This window comes from Leptomonas pyrrhocoris (genome assembly GCF_001293395.1).
Source record: "Leptomonas pyrrhocoris isolate H10 chromosome Unknown, whole genome shotgun sequence".
Classification (NCBI taxonomy): Eukaryota; Euglenozoa; class Kinetoplastea; order Trypanosomatida; family Trypanosomatidae; genus Leptomonas; species Leptomonas pyrrhocoris.
In genome coordinates, this window is record NW_015438379.1 from 140,378 (window position 1) to 155,673 (window position 15,296).

Here is a 15,296-nt window from a genome sequence, read left to right on the forward strand (position 1 = left end):
TCTCTCTTCTCCCCATCATCGTGTGTTTGCGCGTGTTTGTGTGATTCCCTTCCTTCATAAAGACCGCAAGAGTTAAAAAAAAAGGAAACGTAGAAAAGTGGACGTTTTGCTGTACATGACGCCCACTTCGGCACACAGATATGTGAATATCCGAGACGTGTGTGCGTGCGTGCGTGTCCCCGCCCTCTGAAGGTGGAAGAGGCAAATCACCATTTCCATTGAAAGATACAGAAAGAAGGGGAAGAGCGCCGCACATCGCGGCACTTTACAAAGAGAGGTTCAACACACACACACGCACACACGGAGAGGGGGAGAGGGGGGACAGAGTCGCCGAGTGCGTCTCGAGGCGTACCAGCTCCTTTTCACGTGGTGTGGAGGATCAAGCACTGCAACGCGTGTTACGCGCCACTTTTCAGCCTGTGTGTGGAGGAAAAAAGGGAGGGGGAGAGAGTGCAGCGGCATGTGCTGCCTCTCACGCGTCATCTTTCCCTGCTGGATTGTCGCTCTTCGCGTCGGCCGTGGCTGCCCGCGCGGCTCCACAAAGTGGACACGACAGCACACCCGATGCGTAGCACGCCGCACAGATGCTCGCGTGGGCGCAGGTAAAGTGCCGCTGCGATGCATCGCGGGACTGCGCGCCGCACGCGCTGCACGGCCCCTTCGTCAGGCGTGCCGTGAGCACCGCCCGCACCTTCGCCTGCACCTCGCCCAAAAGCTCGGCGAGGAGGTACACCTCCATGTCGGACATCTCTCCTACATCCGCCGGAGCGGGGGTGTAGCGGTAGCGCAGGTACTCCCGCTGCAGCAGGCGACGCTCGCTGAGGAGCGCCTCGCGGTGCGCGTTGTCGTGCCGCGGAAAGGGAGGCATGTGAAAGGCGGGTGGGGGTGGTGCGTGCGCCGCTGCTGCACCATCCGAACGCTGCTCCTGCTCCTGCTGATGCTGCTTGCGGTTGCCAGTTTCCCTGTGCTCGTCTCCGCTTTCTTCCTTGTTGTTGGCATCGTTCTTTGCCGTTTCGTGTGCTGCGTGCGCTGAGGTCAGGTCCTGTCCTGACAGCTTGCGGTGCAGTGAGGCTTGAACATCTTGCCATTGCCGGTATAGCTCCTCCTTCTTATGAATGTCCGAAGTGACGTTGTGTGGCCTTTCCGTAGAAGAAGAGGAGAATGCGCCACCGCCGGGAGGAGGAGACGCCGTGTTCTGCGTCGTCTGATCCTTTCGATTCAGCTCCTGCACACGCCGGTGGAGAAACATTGCCTCCCGATAGGCGCGCTCCTCGGCGCTCGCGTCGTGCGTGGGCGAGGACGCCCGCCAGGGGTGCTCCTGAGCGAGAAAGGCCTCCCACTGTGCCTGTGTCGACGAGGCCGACTGCTGCTGCTGCTGCTGCTGAGGTGGTGTATACTTGGAAGATGCCGATGATGACGTCGCTGAGGCAGCAGTAGCAGCGGTGGAGGCAGTGGTGGATGCTGCACCGTTGGTGTTTCCCGTAGACGGCCCGGATCGGAAGGACGAGGGAGTGGCACTCGAACGGGGAGGCGGTGGCACCGGACAGCCGCCTTCGTAGGCGCTGACGGGCACGCGGCTGCCATGCGCGCGCCGCCAGTGCGTCTCCGCTGCATTCGACGACGACGACGACGGAGCGGTATCATTGCTATTCCAATGACCGCCGCCGCTGCTGCGGTTCGGATAGGCCGGCCGCTGCTGCGCTCCAACGTCCCGCCAGCCGCCGGGAATCGCATCGCCAAACAACTCCTCCTCAGAAAAGAAGTGCGGCGAAGACGATGACGTCGGACCGCCTTTGTTGTCTTGGGCCGTACTGTGTGACGGGGCAGACGCGCGTGCGTAGCGGTAGGCGGCACCCGCAGCGGTAGAGAAGCCGTAGGACGGTGAAGGTCCTGCGGGGCCGCGTTCATCCCTTCCATAACCACCACCACCACGCTTCACATCTAGCAGCGCAGCCTCGTAGGCGTCCTGCAAGGCCTTAAAGGCCTCCCCTCCGTTTGGGTTGCGGTCGGGGTGGAGAAGGAGGGCCTTCTTGCGGTAGGCTCGCTTGACCTCCGCCTCCGTCGCCGCGCCCCTGCTGAGCTCTAATACACGATAGTGCCTCTCCATTGCATGTCGGTTGGAGCGCACGAACGACGATGATGGCGATGAAAAAAAGAAGAAGGCTAAATGGAAATGAACAAAGCCTGGATGCTGCAGCGATATCGTCCGGCAAATAAAAGAAGGGGGCTGGGCTTATTAGTCTGCGTGTGTGCGTGTGGGAGGGACTTCCGGTACGCTCTCCTGTCACGGAGGACTTCAGTGGTGGAGTGCACGGGTCCACTTCAAATAAGCAGAGGAGAAATGAAAGGCAAAGAGGGGAGGGGGGAATGTGTACTGCTCAGTGAAGCGTGAATCTCAGCTGTGCACCGCCGCGCTTGTCGAACGCGTGCGGGCGATCCAGCTAAATGTCGACCTAAAGCAAGTGGTCTCTGTGCCTGGGGAAGGGAGGAGGGGGGGGGGGAGGAGGAAGGAAAGAACGAAGCAAGTGCGAGAGGCGTGGCAGAGACGGCATGTACCGAGGGACATTGGGCCGGTTTTCGAGCGCAATGCAAGAAAGGGACGAGAGAGAGGGAGAGAGGGAGAGAGAGAGGGAAGAAGAGAGCAGGAAAACAAAAAATAGACAGCAGGTCGAGACACGCAACGTTGTTCTCTTCTTCCGCCGCATCACATTATCGTTCACGGTTCGTTCGTGTGCAGTGAAGGACGTCCTCTTCACGTTGATCGTCTTGTGAGCGGCGTCGCGTACCGTGCACACAGGTGTTTCCTCATACCCACGGAAGAGGGGAGCGGGGGGCGGAGTGCCGTCACCCGCAGCCTCCGTCCTTTCGGCGGCTACTGCCGCGGTGGTTAAAATGCGTTCTTCCTCATCTCAGCAGTGCACCTTCAGCATCATTGCATTATGTTATAAAACACAAATGTGTTCTTCACCCAGCACGAGCTGTGCCGCTCTTGGCGACGTCACCTTATCTTCCGTCGTCTTCTCTGTTTCATTTCAGTGGTACACGTAAGGCGTGGTGCGATGGGCTTGGATGTGCTGACTCATCTCCCACATGTCTAGGGTGCGGCCCTTCTGCGACATACTTCGCAGCACCGTGCGTATGCCAGCGTCTTGCTCCTGCAGCGGCAGCACACGCAAGTAGTCGCCTGGAATGCTCATGACAGGGTGGGGCGCGTGTTGTTGCTGCTGCTGCTGCTGCTGCTGCGACGGCGGCGACGACGACGACGAGCCACCGGCCGATGACCCGCCTGCGGGCGGAGATGACGACGCAGCAGCGGAAAGAGCGGTGCTGCCGCTGCCGTGGTAAGTGCGGTGCGTCCACCAGGCAAAGCGCTGCAGATACCGCGGGTCGAGCAGCGCCACCTCCGGCACGTACATCAGCGCCGTCGCCCCGCCGGCTCCGGTGATGGGTGAGTCCCGCGAGAGGGGCGGGGGCGGACTGCTCCCTGGCGCTGTAGGTGTTCGTGTCGTCGTTGACGTTGGTGAGACTACTCGTGGCTTTCGAGTGCCTCTGGCCGGTGTTACCGGGGAGTCGGGCACAGGCGACCACGGAACAGCCGCGGAAGGCGACGCTTGCGACGCCTCCTTCACCTCCGACCCTGCTGCTGCTGCTGCCGCTGCCGTGGTGGGAGTGACGCGTAACGGCGCAGGAGGCGGATGCAGCTTCGTCGGTACAGGCCCCGCCTTCCTGCCCCTCTCTTCGTCTTGCGGTTCAACCTTTGAGGCATCGTGCGCCGGTTCGTCCGGGCGAGGGCGCTTCATGGACGGTGCAGCCACGACAGCGGCGGCGGCGGCTTTGTCAACGGAGCCGCTCTGCTGCCTCGAGTGAACTCCGTTTTCGGCTGAAGAAGAAGAAGGCGATGTCAACGGCTGTGCAGGAAACTCACGGGACGCAGGCGACTCCTTCGCAGTTAACATAGCGTCGCTGTCCACTCCTTGCGGAGTCGGCAGCAGTGGCATCAGATTGTACTGCGGGTAGCACCGGGCGAGGGCGCCACGAAAGCGACGACTGCGCTGCAGCAGGCGCAGCACCGCTGCAGGCGTGGGCGTTGTCGCGTACCAGCGCTGGTAGGCCTCGCACTGCGCCCGGTGTGACGCGTACAGGGACTTGGAGGCGAGGTGGCGAAGTAGCTCGTACATGACGGTGATGCGTCGGTGCAGCAGCGGAGTCAGGGCTGTGAGAATAACCCGCGCGGTGGCGTCTTCGGCGGCGCTGAGGCAAGCGGTGGTGTGCAACGCGGCAGCCGACCGCACACTGACGAAGACAGACCGTACGGCGTCCGCCATCGACTCCGTCACCGCACCGAGGCGCGACTCTGACGAGTCACGGAAGGCGTCTTGCAAAAAGGCAGGAAAGACGAATTCATCGTCGGCGTCCAGCGAGGGCAGCGTGGAAGGGGCGGGTAGGAAAGGCAGCGTCTCAGCTTGCTGTACCACCATGCACCACTCCCACACATTTAGCACCTCCCGCAGGGTATTCCACATGCTGATCATGTAAGTGTTCTCGAGCCACGCCTGCCACTGCACCGCCGTCGTGTGAGCTCGACTGCTGTTGCCGCAGCAGTTACCCTTCATATCATGTGGCAAGCGGGACGGGGACCTACCGCCTTCCTCCAGCACGGGCGCCGGGAGGGAGACGTGTGTGAGAACTCGGAAGGCCACCTCGCTCACCTCCTCCAGGCGCTGCACTAGCGCCAGCACAAACGCACACGACGGGGCGACCAGACGCAGCTGATGCGGCTGACCGCGCGGCACCACGCCGATCACCACCGTCTCGTCCAACACCGCATCATCAATCCAGCCCAGCGAGGCCGCATCGGCAGCATCGCTCGAAAGGTCTGCCGAAGGCAAAGGGGCAGGAGCACACTCGCTTACACCACGACCGGCGCCCTCCCGCGTCGTGTCAAGGCGGGCGCCTTCATCGCTGTCGAGAGGAGCTGCCGTCCGCCTTCGAGTTCGCTTCTGTGCTGAGTTGGAAGACGGGCGTCGACGTGCGACCGCTGCCGTTGGTGAGCTCTCTGCCTCTTCGTCTGTCGGATTATTGCTGCTGTGCTGACCTCGCTGCACGCCGTCGGTCTCCCGGGTCTGCGTGAACCACTGCTGCAGGGCTGGGAAGACGAGGTCGATCGGATCGGCAGGGCTGCGCTGGCGATCACGGCTGACGGGACCGCTGCCGTTGCTGTTGTTACTGCTGATGTGTGCCGCAGGCGAAGAAGACGCGTCTTTTTTTATTCTTCCTGCTGTGACGGCGTCTTCACGAGTAATGACACCGCTGCGAAGACGGCGAGACGTGGGGCAGGGGCTCTGCAGGCTTGGCAGCGCGGTAGCATGTAGCAAGTCGAGGTATCGAAGGAGCACCGAGGAGGCCATCAACGGCACCTGCGCAAAGTGCAGTTGGAGTGGGCTGCAGCGGTGGCACGCACATGGGAAGTCGGGTCCTGTGTGGATGCCGTTCCGAATCCGTGTGGTCGGCGCGCCGCCCCGGCAAGAAACCAGGTCCTTTCTACTTCGAATGCCATCAGACTGGGTCGGCGTGCGTGCCGCCTGGCCAGACGCACTCAACGCACACACATCTCGTAGAGATGCCGACGCTCCTGTGAACTTCTCGGGCGGTTGCCCAGCACTGCGCACACGCGATGCATCGCCATGGCAATACGCGGTAGCTGCTGCATGACGCTGTTGCAGCCGTAGCAGCTGTGCGAGGACAGCCCCACGCAGCGTCGAGAGATCTTCTTCCTTGTCGTCCGGCTCCTGTGTCCGCTGCTCGCCGCTTGTTTGCACGTTGTCTTGCGCGAATGCAGGTGCGAGTCGTGACGATGGCGATGGCGACGGCGGAGGAAGAAAAAAGAAGCGTTGAGCGCGGGACTGCTGTTCCGGCAGGATGCCCTCCGTATCCGCTGTGTAACTCACCGCCCCCGTGACCCACTCCACAACGGCACCGGTGGAGGGCGTGACAGCTTGCGACGGGTCGTTGGGCAACAACGATGAGGATGACGACGTCTCCTGTGCAGATGAAGCGGCAGGAGAGGGAAGAGGTCTCCCTGCTGAAGCGTCGCTTCTCGTGTTGCACGTCGCGTCGCAAGGGGAGGCATCGAGGGCGGGATCGGACTGCAGAAGATGGCTGGCGAAGGCGAGACCAGCAGGCGCGGCACAGGAGGCGAGTGCGGTGGTGGTGGAGGGCCCGCAAGGCGCCGTTGCCGCACCCACACTGGCCCCAGCCTTGTCTCCCTCTAGATCACAACCGTTACTACTTATATCGTTGCAGTGGTGGCCGCCGTGGCCGTCGCTGCTGCCTGCACATTCGGTGTGAATGACGCCATCGGCGTGCTTTTGAGTGTCCGCGCCAACAGGGTAAAATCCTTCCTCCACTGGCGCCGCGTCGTGGGGCAGACGGGGAGAAGAGGCGCTCGCACTTGAGTGGACAGCCTTTCCACGACCGTTGCCACTTGCCTTCATGGCGTGTGGCATTGGCACAGAGGCAACGAATTGTGTGGAGTCGGTGCGGCCTTCATTGCTCGTGTTAGCGGCACTGTCTCGCCACTGACGTTCGTAGAGTGCCTGGGCAACGGAGAAAGAGAAACAGAGTTTCCTTCTGCTCTCTTGCTGCTGCTGCTGCGGCGGCGGCGGTGGTGGTGGTAGCGCGTCTTCCTCCTCGCCAGGTTCCGTGCCGGAGTTGCTGTTGGAAGACCCTCCAGAGGCGCCACCGGCGGCATCGTGTGTGGGTGCGATGCGTGGCGTACTTGGTTTCATCGAGCCAACCACCGACTCGTACAGATCCTCTGCAACGTCATCCGCGAGCTGTGACAGCGTCAGACGCTCGCTGCGTTGGTGGTAGTGGTGGTGATGACGGTGACGCTGTCCCTCAACTGCCGCGGCACAGTGCCCATCCTCGTCATCTTCGCCTTCCGACCGAGGCGGAGCAGAAGGGCCACCGCTAGACGGCTCCGCGCTGCCGGTGCACGCATCCGTCGTCGTCAACAGCACCGAGTACGGTGACGACGGCGTGGTGGAGGAGGACGACGTCGACCCTTCGCCCTCTCGCTGGTCGTCACGGCAGCCACCACGGCGGCTGAGGCGCTCGACTGCAAAGTCCTCGCTGCTTAGGTCGTGTGCGGTGTTCTTCATGTACGCGGGGACAGGCGGCAGCCACCCGCTGACGGGCCTGATGGGCTGCGGTTGCTCGAAACCCCCTTCGCTCTCCACCGCCGCCGGTAACGTAAAGAGGCTGCTCGGCGGGTCGGCGCGGCCGTACAGCCGGGTGAGGTGCTGGTCCGCTGCCATTCGTAGCCGCGCGAGGCAGCCAGGAGGACGCCAACAGCGACGGCCACGTCTGTCCGCCACGTCGTCCCTGCGTGCATCCGCTGCCATGAACGCCGTGCACGGCACAACCTGTTGGACAAGCTCCTCCATGCCGAAGGTGCGCAGGAGTCTCGGGACGACGCTGCACAGCTCCACCTCCTCCAACACATCCAGCCGTGCATCCGCCTCAGCGGGCTGCAGCGGCAGCGTCGTCGTCGTTGGTGCGCTGCCCGCCAAGAGGGACGCCTCTTTACCTGCTTTGCGGGCAGCTGCTGCCGCCACGCCCGCGCCATCGACTTCGTCACTCGTCTCCTCCTTTATGGGATTCCCCGTTGGGTGCCCACGAGGTCGCTTTCGGGCGGTGATTTCATGCGGTATCAGCTGCCGTACGCCGTGAGCTCCGTGGCGTGTGGACGATGAACCCGCATGCGCTGCGCTGGCTCCCCGGCCTACGCCGTCCACACGAGCACGCGCATCTGCTTCTTCGCCCTCGTCCTCCGTTGCTGCTACTTGCTCGTGCTTGCCCAAGACGACAGTGATGGATGCAGCACCCGCCTTGCAGAGGGTATCGTACGTATAGCAGCTGGCATCCAGCCAGACGGAGGTCAGCACCGGGGTCTTGTCAGGACGGGCGGGGCCTGCATGCGCACCGACCTGCACGGCAGCAGCGCTCGTCGTTGACACGGCGTCATCCGCGGAAAAGCTCGCAGCAACGTTTGCGGGGCCTCCACACGCATGTTCTGCAGAATCCCTTATACGTTGTGGGGCCAAGGAGGATGAGGAGGAGCTGACTTGCTGGGCAGGGAGCGGAGCGGAGGCACGTGCTGAGGTGACCGCAGGTTGAAGGTGGGTCGACGAGGAGGGCAACGAGGCGGGTTGCGGCGTCTGTCTGGTGGGGTTCATCTTCACTGCGTCCCCGCCGTCGACCGAGGTGAGGTGTCGGAGAGAATACTTACAAATAAATATGAGGGTGCGTGCGTGTGTGTGTGTGTATATCGAGGATTACATGAAAATGGTTATACCCCCAGAAGTACAGCGGCTTTTCCTCTCGTGATTCAGCTTTATGGGATGTCTGCCGCACACACCAACGTGCATGACGCTCTTCCCTTCCTCTTTCGCTTTTTACGATTCTCTTCCGGTGTTGGCACGTGTGAAAAACTTCTGTGGATGCGAATGAGCTCTGAACACGGCAGAAATGAGGAGGATGGCACGGAGAGAGCGAGAGACGCACACACGCTGGCAGCTCCTGAATAGTTCGTGTAGCGCGCTTCACGGCCCTTTCCTTTCCTCCGGTCGACCTTTTTCCTTTGAGCTGGTTGTTGATGTTGTGTGACCGAACTGGTTGCATTGAAGCGTGTGATACACGAACGTGCCGTCCCGGTGCACACGAGTGAGAGAGTGAGAGAGAGAGAGAGGAGAAGGACTACATCATGGCGAGGGCGAATAGAACGAGAAGCGAGCTTTGGAAAGATCAGCGCGTGACATCGCAGAGGTATATATGTTTGCGAAATCAAAGGGCGGCTTCACCGTTTGCAGCACTACGTCAAACCCACACAGACACACACACGTCGGTACATAGAGTGAGCGCGCGCTCGCATGGACAAAGTCCCGCTTTGTATCTGTGTCTGGATATGTGGCGTTGGTTTTGTATAAAACAACGGGCGTCTCTGCTGCGATCAGCCAGCACGGTAGCGCCAACAACATCGCTAACACAGCAAGACAATCGCGAGAGACTCAGCTCTCTCTCTCTCTCGCGCGCTCTCTCCCCCCGAGTGAAATGCCGAGCGCAAAACACGCACTTGGCAGATCTCAATGGGCCCGAAGAGGCACGCCTCACCTCGTCTTTTTGAATTATCTTCTCCTATGTTTCACGAACACACACATACACAGAGAGAGAGAGAGACGTGAAAGAAGAGAAGAGAGAAGGAAGAAAAATGGACAGGAAAGAAAAAGGCCTACAAACGCTGAAACGGGGGAAAAACGCTTTGCGAGCGTTAAAAAAAAAGGGGGAAAAGGAGAATCTTCCGGGGAGATGGCAGCTCGACGTGCACGCCGCACTGCGTGGCATCGCTACGCCATCGACATCCACAACGAACTCGCGGCACCGAACACCAAACATTGCAAAAACAAAAGGAAGGGATGGACGAACGTGTAAGCCCCACCGGCATCGAGAAGCAGCACAGAACAGCAGCAGGAGAAGAGAGGAAACAAAGGACGAGAGCGCAGTCCGCAGCTCGCCGGCTGTCGCTCCATCAAAGGAAGAGTCTCCACTGCCCACTCCCTTTCCATCCTTACTTCTTCGGCTTGGGGTCTGAAGTGCCGCTAGGAGAAGACGAAGTGGCCGACGGTGGTGGTGGTGGTGGTGTCTTGCCACTGTCGTCGCTGCCTTGCATCGGAGGGCACCCCGTCGGCAGCGGGGGCTGCGGACCGGTGGGCTTCCCCATCGTATCACCAAACAGCTTACGATGGCGCTCCATCGCCGCCTGAAAGGAGGCGTCGTTCGCCGCGTTGAAGGCGTCCTGTGCGGTCTGCGCCGCCGCTGCGTCGGCCGCCTCGTACTTCTTGTATGGCGCCTCCTTCGGGGTCTCCTCAAAGTGGCTGGCGGGGTGCACCGGTGGGCGCCCCTCGTTGTCCTCAAAACGGATGCCGTCGTTAAAGGTGACTTGAAAGGGCAGCTGCTCGCCGGGCGCGCGGTTCGAAGTCCACAAGTGGCGCCACTCCGCCCGCGGCCCGTCGCGCGGCTCCACGTACTCGCCGGCCTGGACGAGATCGTAGTCGGGGTCCTCGCTCGGGTCGGTCTCCTTGCCGTAGCGGATCTGCTCGCGGAAGCGCGCCTTCGCCCGCTCCACCGCCCCCTCAAAGTCGCGCGGGCGGATCTTGCCCGGGTACGACCACGGCTCCTGCACCACCTCCGTCCGCTTCACCATCTCCCACTCCTTGTCCTCCTCCTCCATAATCCGCCGCAGCACCTCCTCCTCCTCGTCGTTGCAGCGGAGGAGGTGGCCTTGCTTGAAGCCGTAGCTCTCGGCCCGGCCGTGGTGATCGGGATTGCCCTGGTAGATGTGGGAGAAGGGGTAGCGGGGGTAGGCCTCCCACTTGCCGGTCGGCCCCATCATGTCATAGCAGTACTTGTAGCGGAAGGTGCGGTTGCCGTGCTCGTCGACCGACTCGTCCCACTTCAGCAGCATCTGCGGAGGGCGCGGGAACATCTCAAGCGGGTCGTCCGGGTTCTTCGGCTGCCAGTCCTTCAGCCGAAAGATTTCGTCAGCGTCGAGGTACCAGTGGCCGACAATGTCGCTTTTCGTGTTCGCCACGTGCCAGCGGAACGGCGAGGTGGTCTTCGTGTTGTACAGCAGCGGGTCGCAGTAGCTGCCGGGCACCATGCCGTAGGCGGAGAGCGGCGCGAAGCACACCTGCTCGAGACGCTGCTGATGCAGGTAGCCCTCCTGGATGGGCGAGAGCCACTCCTCATCCCAGGTGTAGAGGATCCACGCACGGTGACGGATCTGCCGCCACAGCCGCAGCAGCCGGCCGGGCTTTACATTCTTGAACGTGGTCGGCGGCGCGTTGGCGTCGTCCTCCTCGGCAGCCCACACACGCAGCAGCGGGGTGGTGCGAAGGAGTTTGCTAGAGGTGGAGCGGAGCATGGTCCTCGACACACCATAAACTTTCCGTTGGTCCTGTTGTTTTTGATTGCTTTGCTATTTAAGGGGGTTTTATTTCGATAGAGGAAAACAGTAGGCCCACTTAACGTCGCTGCCGTCTTTGCTGCTGTTGTTGTTGTTGTTGTTGTGTGTGTCCCTCTCTCCCTCTCTCGCTCCCTTGATGCGCCACGAGCGGCAAGTCGCTGGCTGCGTTCGACGCGGCGCTGTTGAAGACCCTGAAGTAGAAGAGAAAAAGCAAGGAGGGGCGGAGGCCACTGTTGTACGCTGCTACGACGATGCAAACTACAAGAAAGCAGAAGGAATAATAATACTAGACGACGGTGGTTTTCTCCTCGTGCGTATTCGTTCCTGGGCCAACAAACAAAAAGCCGGTACAGGTGCCGTACGTCGTCGCTAACTTGCTGTGCGAGCGTTGCACAGGGTGAAGGGGAAGCGGGTGCTCAGTGTGGGTCTCTAGATGGGGAAGGGTGCTACTAAGTTATGCTCTCGCGCTACGAGAAGTACTAGCGGCAGCTGTGGCGTCGCCGCCCAGGAAGCCAAAACAAATAATGAAAGAGCAGTGCCGTGAAGCTACTCTGTGCGGGTGCGGGCGGGTGGGCGAGGGAGGAGGGAGGGAGAAGGAGTTAAAGCGGCGGTGAATGCAGGGGCGCTGCTTCCTCGCTTTGGGGAGGGGGGCGGAGGGAGAGCGACCCAAGGAGGAAAGAAAAATGCAGGATGACGACGCAGCAGCACTCGAAAGAAAGGTCCTGCGTAGCGAAGAGGATGCCGCGAGGACGCAATTACGCGACGTGGCTGGTAGAAGAAAAGAGAAAGGCTAAGAATCACCACCAGCAAAAGACGCTGCCTGCGCCGCCGTCCAGGAAACGGCTCTCACGGCATCGTGCGTGTGTCATTCTGTGCTTTGCCTTCTGCTATACGGCTTTGTTCTTCTCTCTTGTTACTGATTCATTCTCCATTCGGCACAATCCGCGGCCTTCCGGGTATTTATCCTTCCGCTTGCTACGCGCCGTCTTTTGGTTTCTTTGCAAACATGGAGAAGAGCGTCGGCGTCCCTTTCGGCCGCCCGGCCCTCTCCAGTCGCCGCACACTCGCACTCTTCGGCCCCGCAGACGGCGTTCCCCCGCTCGCCGGGTTCCTCTCCGCTGACGGCATCGCACTGCTCGATCCCTCGCCCTCACGGCCACGCTTCGCCCCAGCAGAGGGGGTCACCACGGAAGAAACAGAGGAGGGAAGAGAGGGGTCTGGCAGGCCGCACGCCACCGCCAGCGGGTCATGCAGCCGCTCCGGCACGTACTCGGCGACCATGCCAAAGGCAATCGCCAGAGGCACCTCAGCTGCCGCTTTAGACGCTGGCGTGGTGGATGTTGCGCTGACCTGCTGAGGTAAAGAATGAACAGCAGTAGCGGTGGAAGGAGAAGAAGAGGAGGAAGAGGGAGTCGATGCAGCGCCGGCCGTCGTCGTCGTCACCTCCGATAGCTGCAAGACCTCCCGCAGCACGGACGACCCTCGCAGCAACTCCACTTTGCGTTTCAGCCACGCCACCGCCACCGCCTCCGAGGGGCGGTAATACATGTCCCTTGCGCTGCTGCCGCCGCTGCCGTTGCCAGCCTCTCCACCAACCTCACGCACCTCGCAGAGGCGACGCAGCACGGTGTCAGATTGCAGAGCAGCGAAGCAGGCGTGGAAGAGCAGCGGGTAGCGCATCGCCGCGTGTGCCCAGCCGCACCAGCCCTTGTCCGATACCGCTGCAGCCGTGTTCAGGGGATTGGAGTGCGCGGGGTGGGGGGTGCCGTGCGGAGACACCGACAGAGGCAATTCCGCTGCCTCGTGTGACGCGTCACGTTGACGACGGTCATCGGTGATGGGGTGGGCATTGGGAAAGCTGTAGGAGTACGGAGAGGAGCTCGACGACTGTGAACTCTCCTGATCGGCGCCGCCGATGCGACCGAACAGGGGTACGTAGGCGTCCTTTTCTGGATGCGTCTCTTCAACGTGCCGGTTCGAGGGTCGCGACGCGTCCGCATGCCCCTCCCCGCTTCGATAAAGGTCCCCCGCTGGCATGAACTTGTGCGAGAGCCGCTCGTACACCGTCGCGTCGCCGAGCAGCTCATGTATGGCAAAGAAGGTCAGGTCCACCGGCGTCACCAGCAGCAGTTCGCCGCTGTGGGGCCTACTGGGTATCACCGCCTCCCCCACAAACCAACTCAGCGCGAAGTCGTCAGGCGGGGCCTGCGCTTGGATCTCAAACAGCAGCGAAGATGACGAGGGGGGAGAAGAAGCGGTGGGCACTGGAGGGGGGTCGGAGTGGACGAGGTAGAGGGCCGGTTGGCCGTGTCGGGGGTGCGGTACACGAACGGCGCGCGCGGGGAGCTGCTGCGTAGCCGACCACCCCCCTCCCGCTCCTCCTCCACCTCCCGCAGCAGCTCCTACACTTCCTCGCCCACCTGCGGAAGGAGAAAAAGAAGATGAGAGAGAAACGGTTGCCTCAGCGCTTCGTACAGCGCCCGCCCCTGCAGACGTGCTCTGCGTTGAGGTGCGTGTGGAGCTGACGCCGTCGTCGCCACGGCAACAATCGTGTGCGGCGGAGGCGGCGTCTGCTGCTCTCAACGGCAACGACGCCGCGGCAATCGGTGGCAGTAGTGCACGCGGCAGCACCCACACGCGCCTTTTCACTTGCGAAGCGGACGGAGCCGCCTGCGTGTGATCACGTGGGTCGTACTGAATTCGCCTTGTCGCAGCAGCTGCGGTGGCTGCAGAGGTTGGTGACGGCACGCCCTCGTTGTATCGGCAAACATCACCGTTGTCGTCGTCATCGTCGTCCTCAGGCTCTCCGTCGTCGCTATTCAAAGATGCCTCAGCACGACGCGCACGTGACGCCAGATCGAGAGGAAGGGAATCAGGAAGCGACACGACTTCCACGTCATCGTCCTCGGCGAGAAGGGACGAGGGTTCCCTTGGCGCCCCCGCTTGATCTGCGCTGTGGTCGCTGTTTGCTTCCATTGCAAGGGAAAGGTTCGGGCAGACGGCTCTGCACGCTGTGCACACGGAAAAGAGAAAAAACGGAATGCTTCGACTCTGCTGCTTGCTGGGTTTTTTGTGACTAAGATTTGAGTCAAAATTGCTGAAGTGTGCAGCGCAGTCAGAGATGCACCCCCTGTGATTGTGCTCGCACACCTGTCCCTCTCTTTTATCTTTTTCATTTCAATCGCGTATGTCATTGTCCCGCGCGTGCGAGCGTGTGGGTGTTGTTGTTTTTTTTGAAAGGTGAAAGGAGGAGCGAATAGGAGCAGAGAGAAGCCAAAAGGCACGGAACGGGAAAGTGCTCCTTCACGTCTGCGGGAGCAGCAAGCACCGCGATCCCGGAGAGAGGGGTGCAGTACGCCGCGTAGACGTCCCTGCCATGTATCGGTGGTTCTTTTGGGGGATTTTTCCTTACCCAATCGAGACGGCATACGGAATGGGAAATGAAACGGAGGCGATGCAGAACGACGCGTCGTGTCTTGTGTGAGTGCAGACCCCTGCAAACCACTGAGCCCGCGCAGTCCTTCACGAGTGGAACGTTGAATCACTTCCCATCCGCACTCTAAGAACAGGCAGAGTAATTGATCCGCGCTCCCATCGAAGGTCTTATCTTTTGGCGTGCCCCCGACCTCTCACGGCGTTGGGCGGCATGAGACGCGGCTGCCATGACGAAAGGGTGCGAGACTTCGTGGACGAAACGCGCAGTCAACCTTCTCCTTCCCTCTCTTGTTTAAAACCTTTTTTTTTAAGCTTTCTCGTTGCACGGACGTGGAAAACAAGAAGAGATGGAATCTACACACACATATGTATATATATATACATTTGACGGTACAATCTGCATGCCATTTGGCATTGAACTGCGCACCGGGTGCCCGCAGTGTGCGAGAGGTCAGGACGGCAGCGAAACGACCTCTACGTACGCCGATCGTGGCGTGTGAGTCCCAGAGCCCCACTGAAGACGGAGGAAAACAAAAACAAATTTTCCATTAAATGATTTCGCTTCCTTCAGCTCCTTTTATATCGTGGCTGCTACGGCACGCACTCCGCGATCACACAAGCAACAGCAGAGTAACGACGTGCAAGGAAAAGCCACTAAAGAAAGGAAATAAAAATAGTGGGCATTGTTTTCGCTTTTTCGCGGCTGTTTTTTGTGCCCATCAGGTGAAATCGCGCTTCTACAGCGTCGCCGCCCCATCACGCACACGAACACGGCGACCATGTATTATGCATATATATATATATATATATATATATATATATACGTCTCTCGTCT

At 60.7% G+C, this 15,296-nt stretch overlaps 4 protein-coding genes across 6 annotated transcripts; all 4 read right to left on the reverse strand.

Moving 5' to 3' along the window:
* Positions 1-472: 472 nt before the first annotated feature.
* ABB37_08263 (hypothetical protein) lies at positions 473-2,476 on the reverse strand (the record flags this gene model as incomplete). 2 transcript variants are annotated; one of them, XM_015807199.1, is made up of 1 exon in its annotated part: positions 473-2,476. In XM_015807199.1, the coding sequence occupies exon 1, from the start codon at positions 2,105-2,107 to the stop codon at positions 473-475; it is 1,635 nt and encodes a 544-aa protein (XP_015654148.1). In that variant the 5' UTR covers positions 2,108-2,476. The 2 variants fall into 2 exon arrangements, with proteins under 2 accessions (XP_015654148.1, XP_015654147.1); XM_015807198.1 differs by having other exon boundaries at positions 473-2,470.
* Positions 2,477-3,032: 556 nt separating this feature from the next.
* On the reverse strand, positions 3,033-8,676 carry ABB37_08264 (hypothetical protein; the record flags this gene model as incomplete). The annotated part of the gene is made up of 1 exon (XM_015807200.1): positions 3,033-8,676. The coding sequence occupies exon 1, from the start codon at positions 8,238-8,240 to the stop codon at positions 3,033-3,035; it is 5,208 nt and encodes a 1,735-aa protein (XP_015654149.1). The 5' UTR covers positions 8,241-8,676.
* Positions 8,677-9,628: 952 nt separating this feature from the next.
* On the reverse strand, positions 9,629-11,578 carry ABB37_08265 (putative mitochondrial hypothetical protein; the record flags this gene model as incomplete). 2 transcript variants are annotated; one of them, XM_015807202.1, is made up of 1 exon in its annotated part: positions 9,629-11,578. In XM_015807202.1, exon 1 carries the CDS (start codon positions 10,982-10,984, stop codon positions 9,629-9,631), a length of 1,356 nt encoding a protein of 451 aa, XP_015654151.1. In that variant the 5' UTR covers positions 10,985-11,578. The 2 variants fall into 2 exon arrangements, with proteins under 2 accessions (XP_015654151.1, XP_015654150.1); XM_015807201.1 differs by having other exon boundaries at positions 9,629-11,573.
* Positions 11,579-12,001: 423 nt separating this feature from the next.
* Positions 12,002-14,194, reverse strand: ABB37_08266 (hypothetical protein; the record flags this gene model as incomplete). Its single annotated transcript, XM_015807203.1, has 1 exon — positions 12,002-14,194. The coding sequence occupies exon 1, from the start codon at positions 13,061-13,063 to the stop codon at positions 12,002-12,004; it is 1,062 nt and encodes a 353-aa protein (XP_015654152.1). The 5' UTR covers positions 13,064-14,194.
* Positions 14,195-15,296: the final 1,102 nt, after the last annotated feature.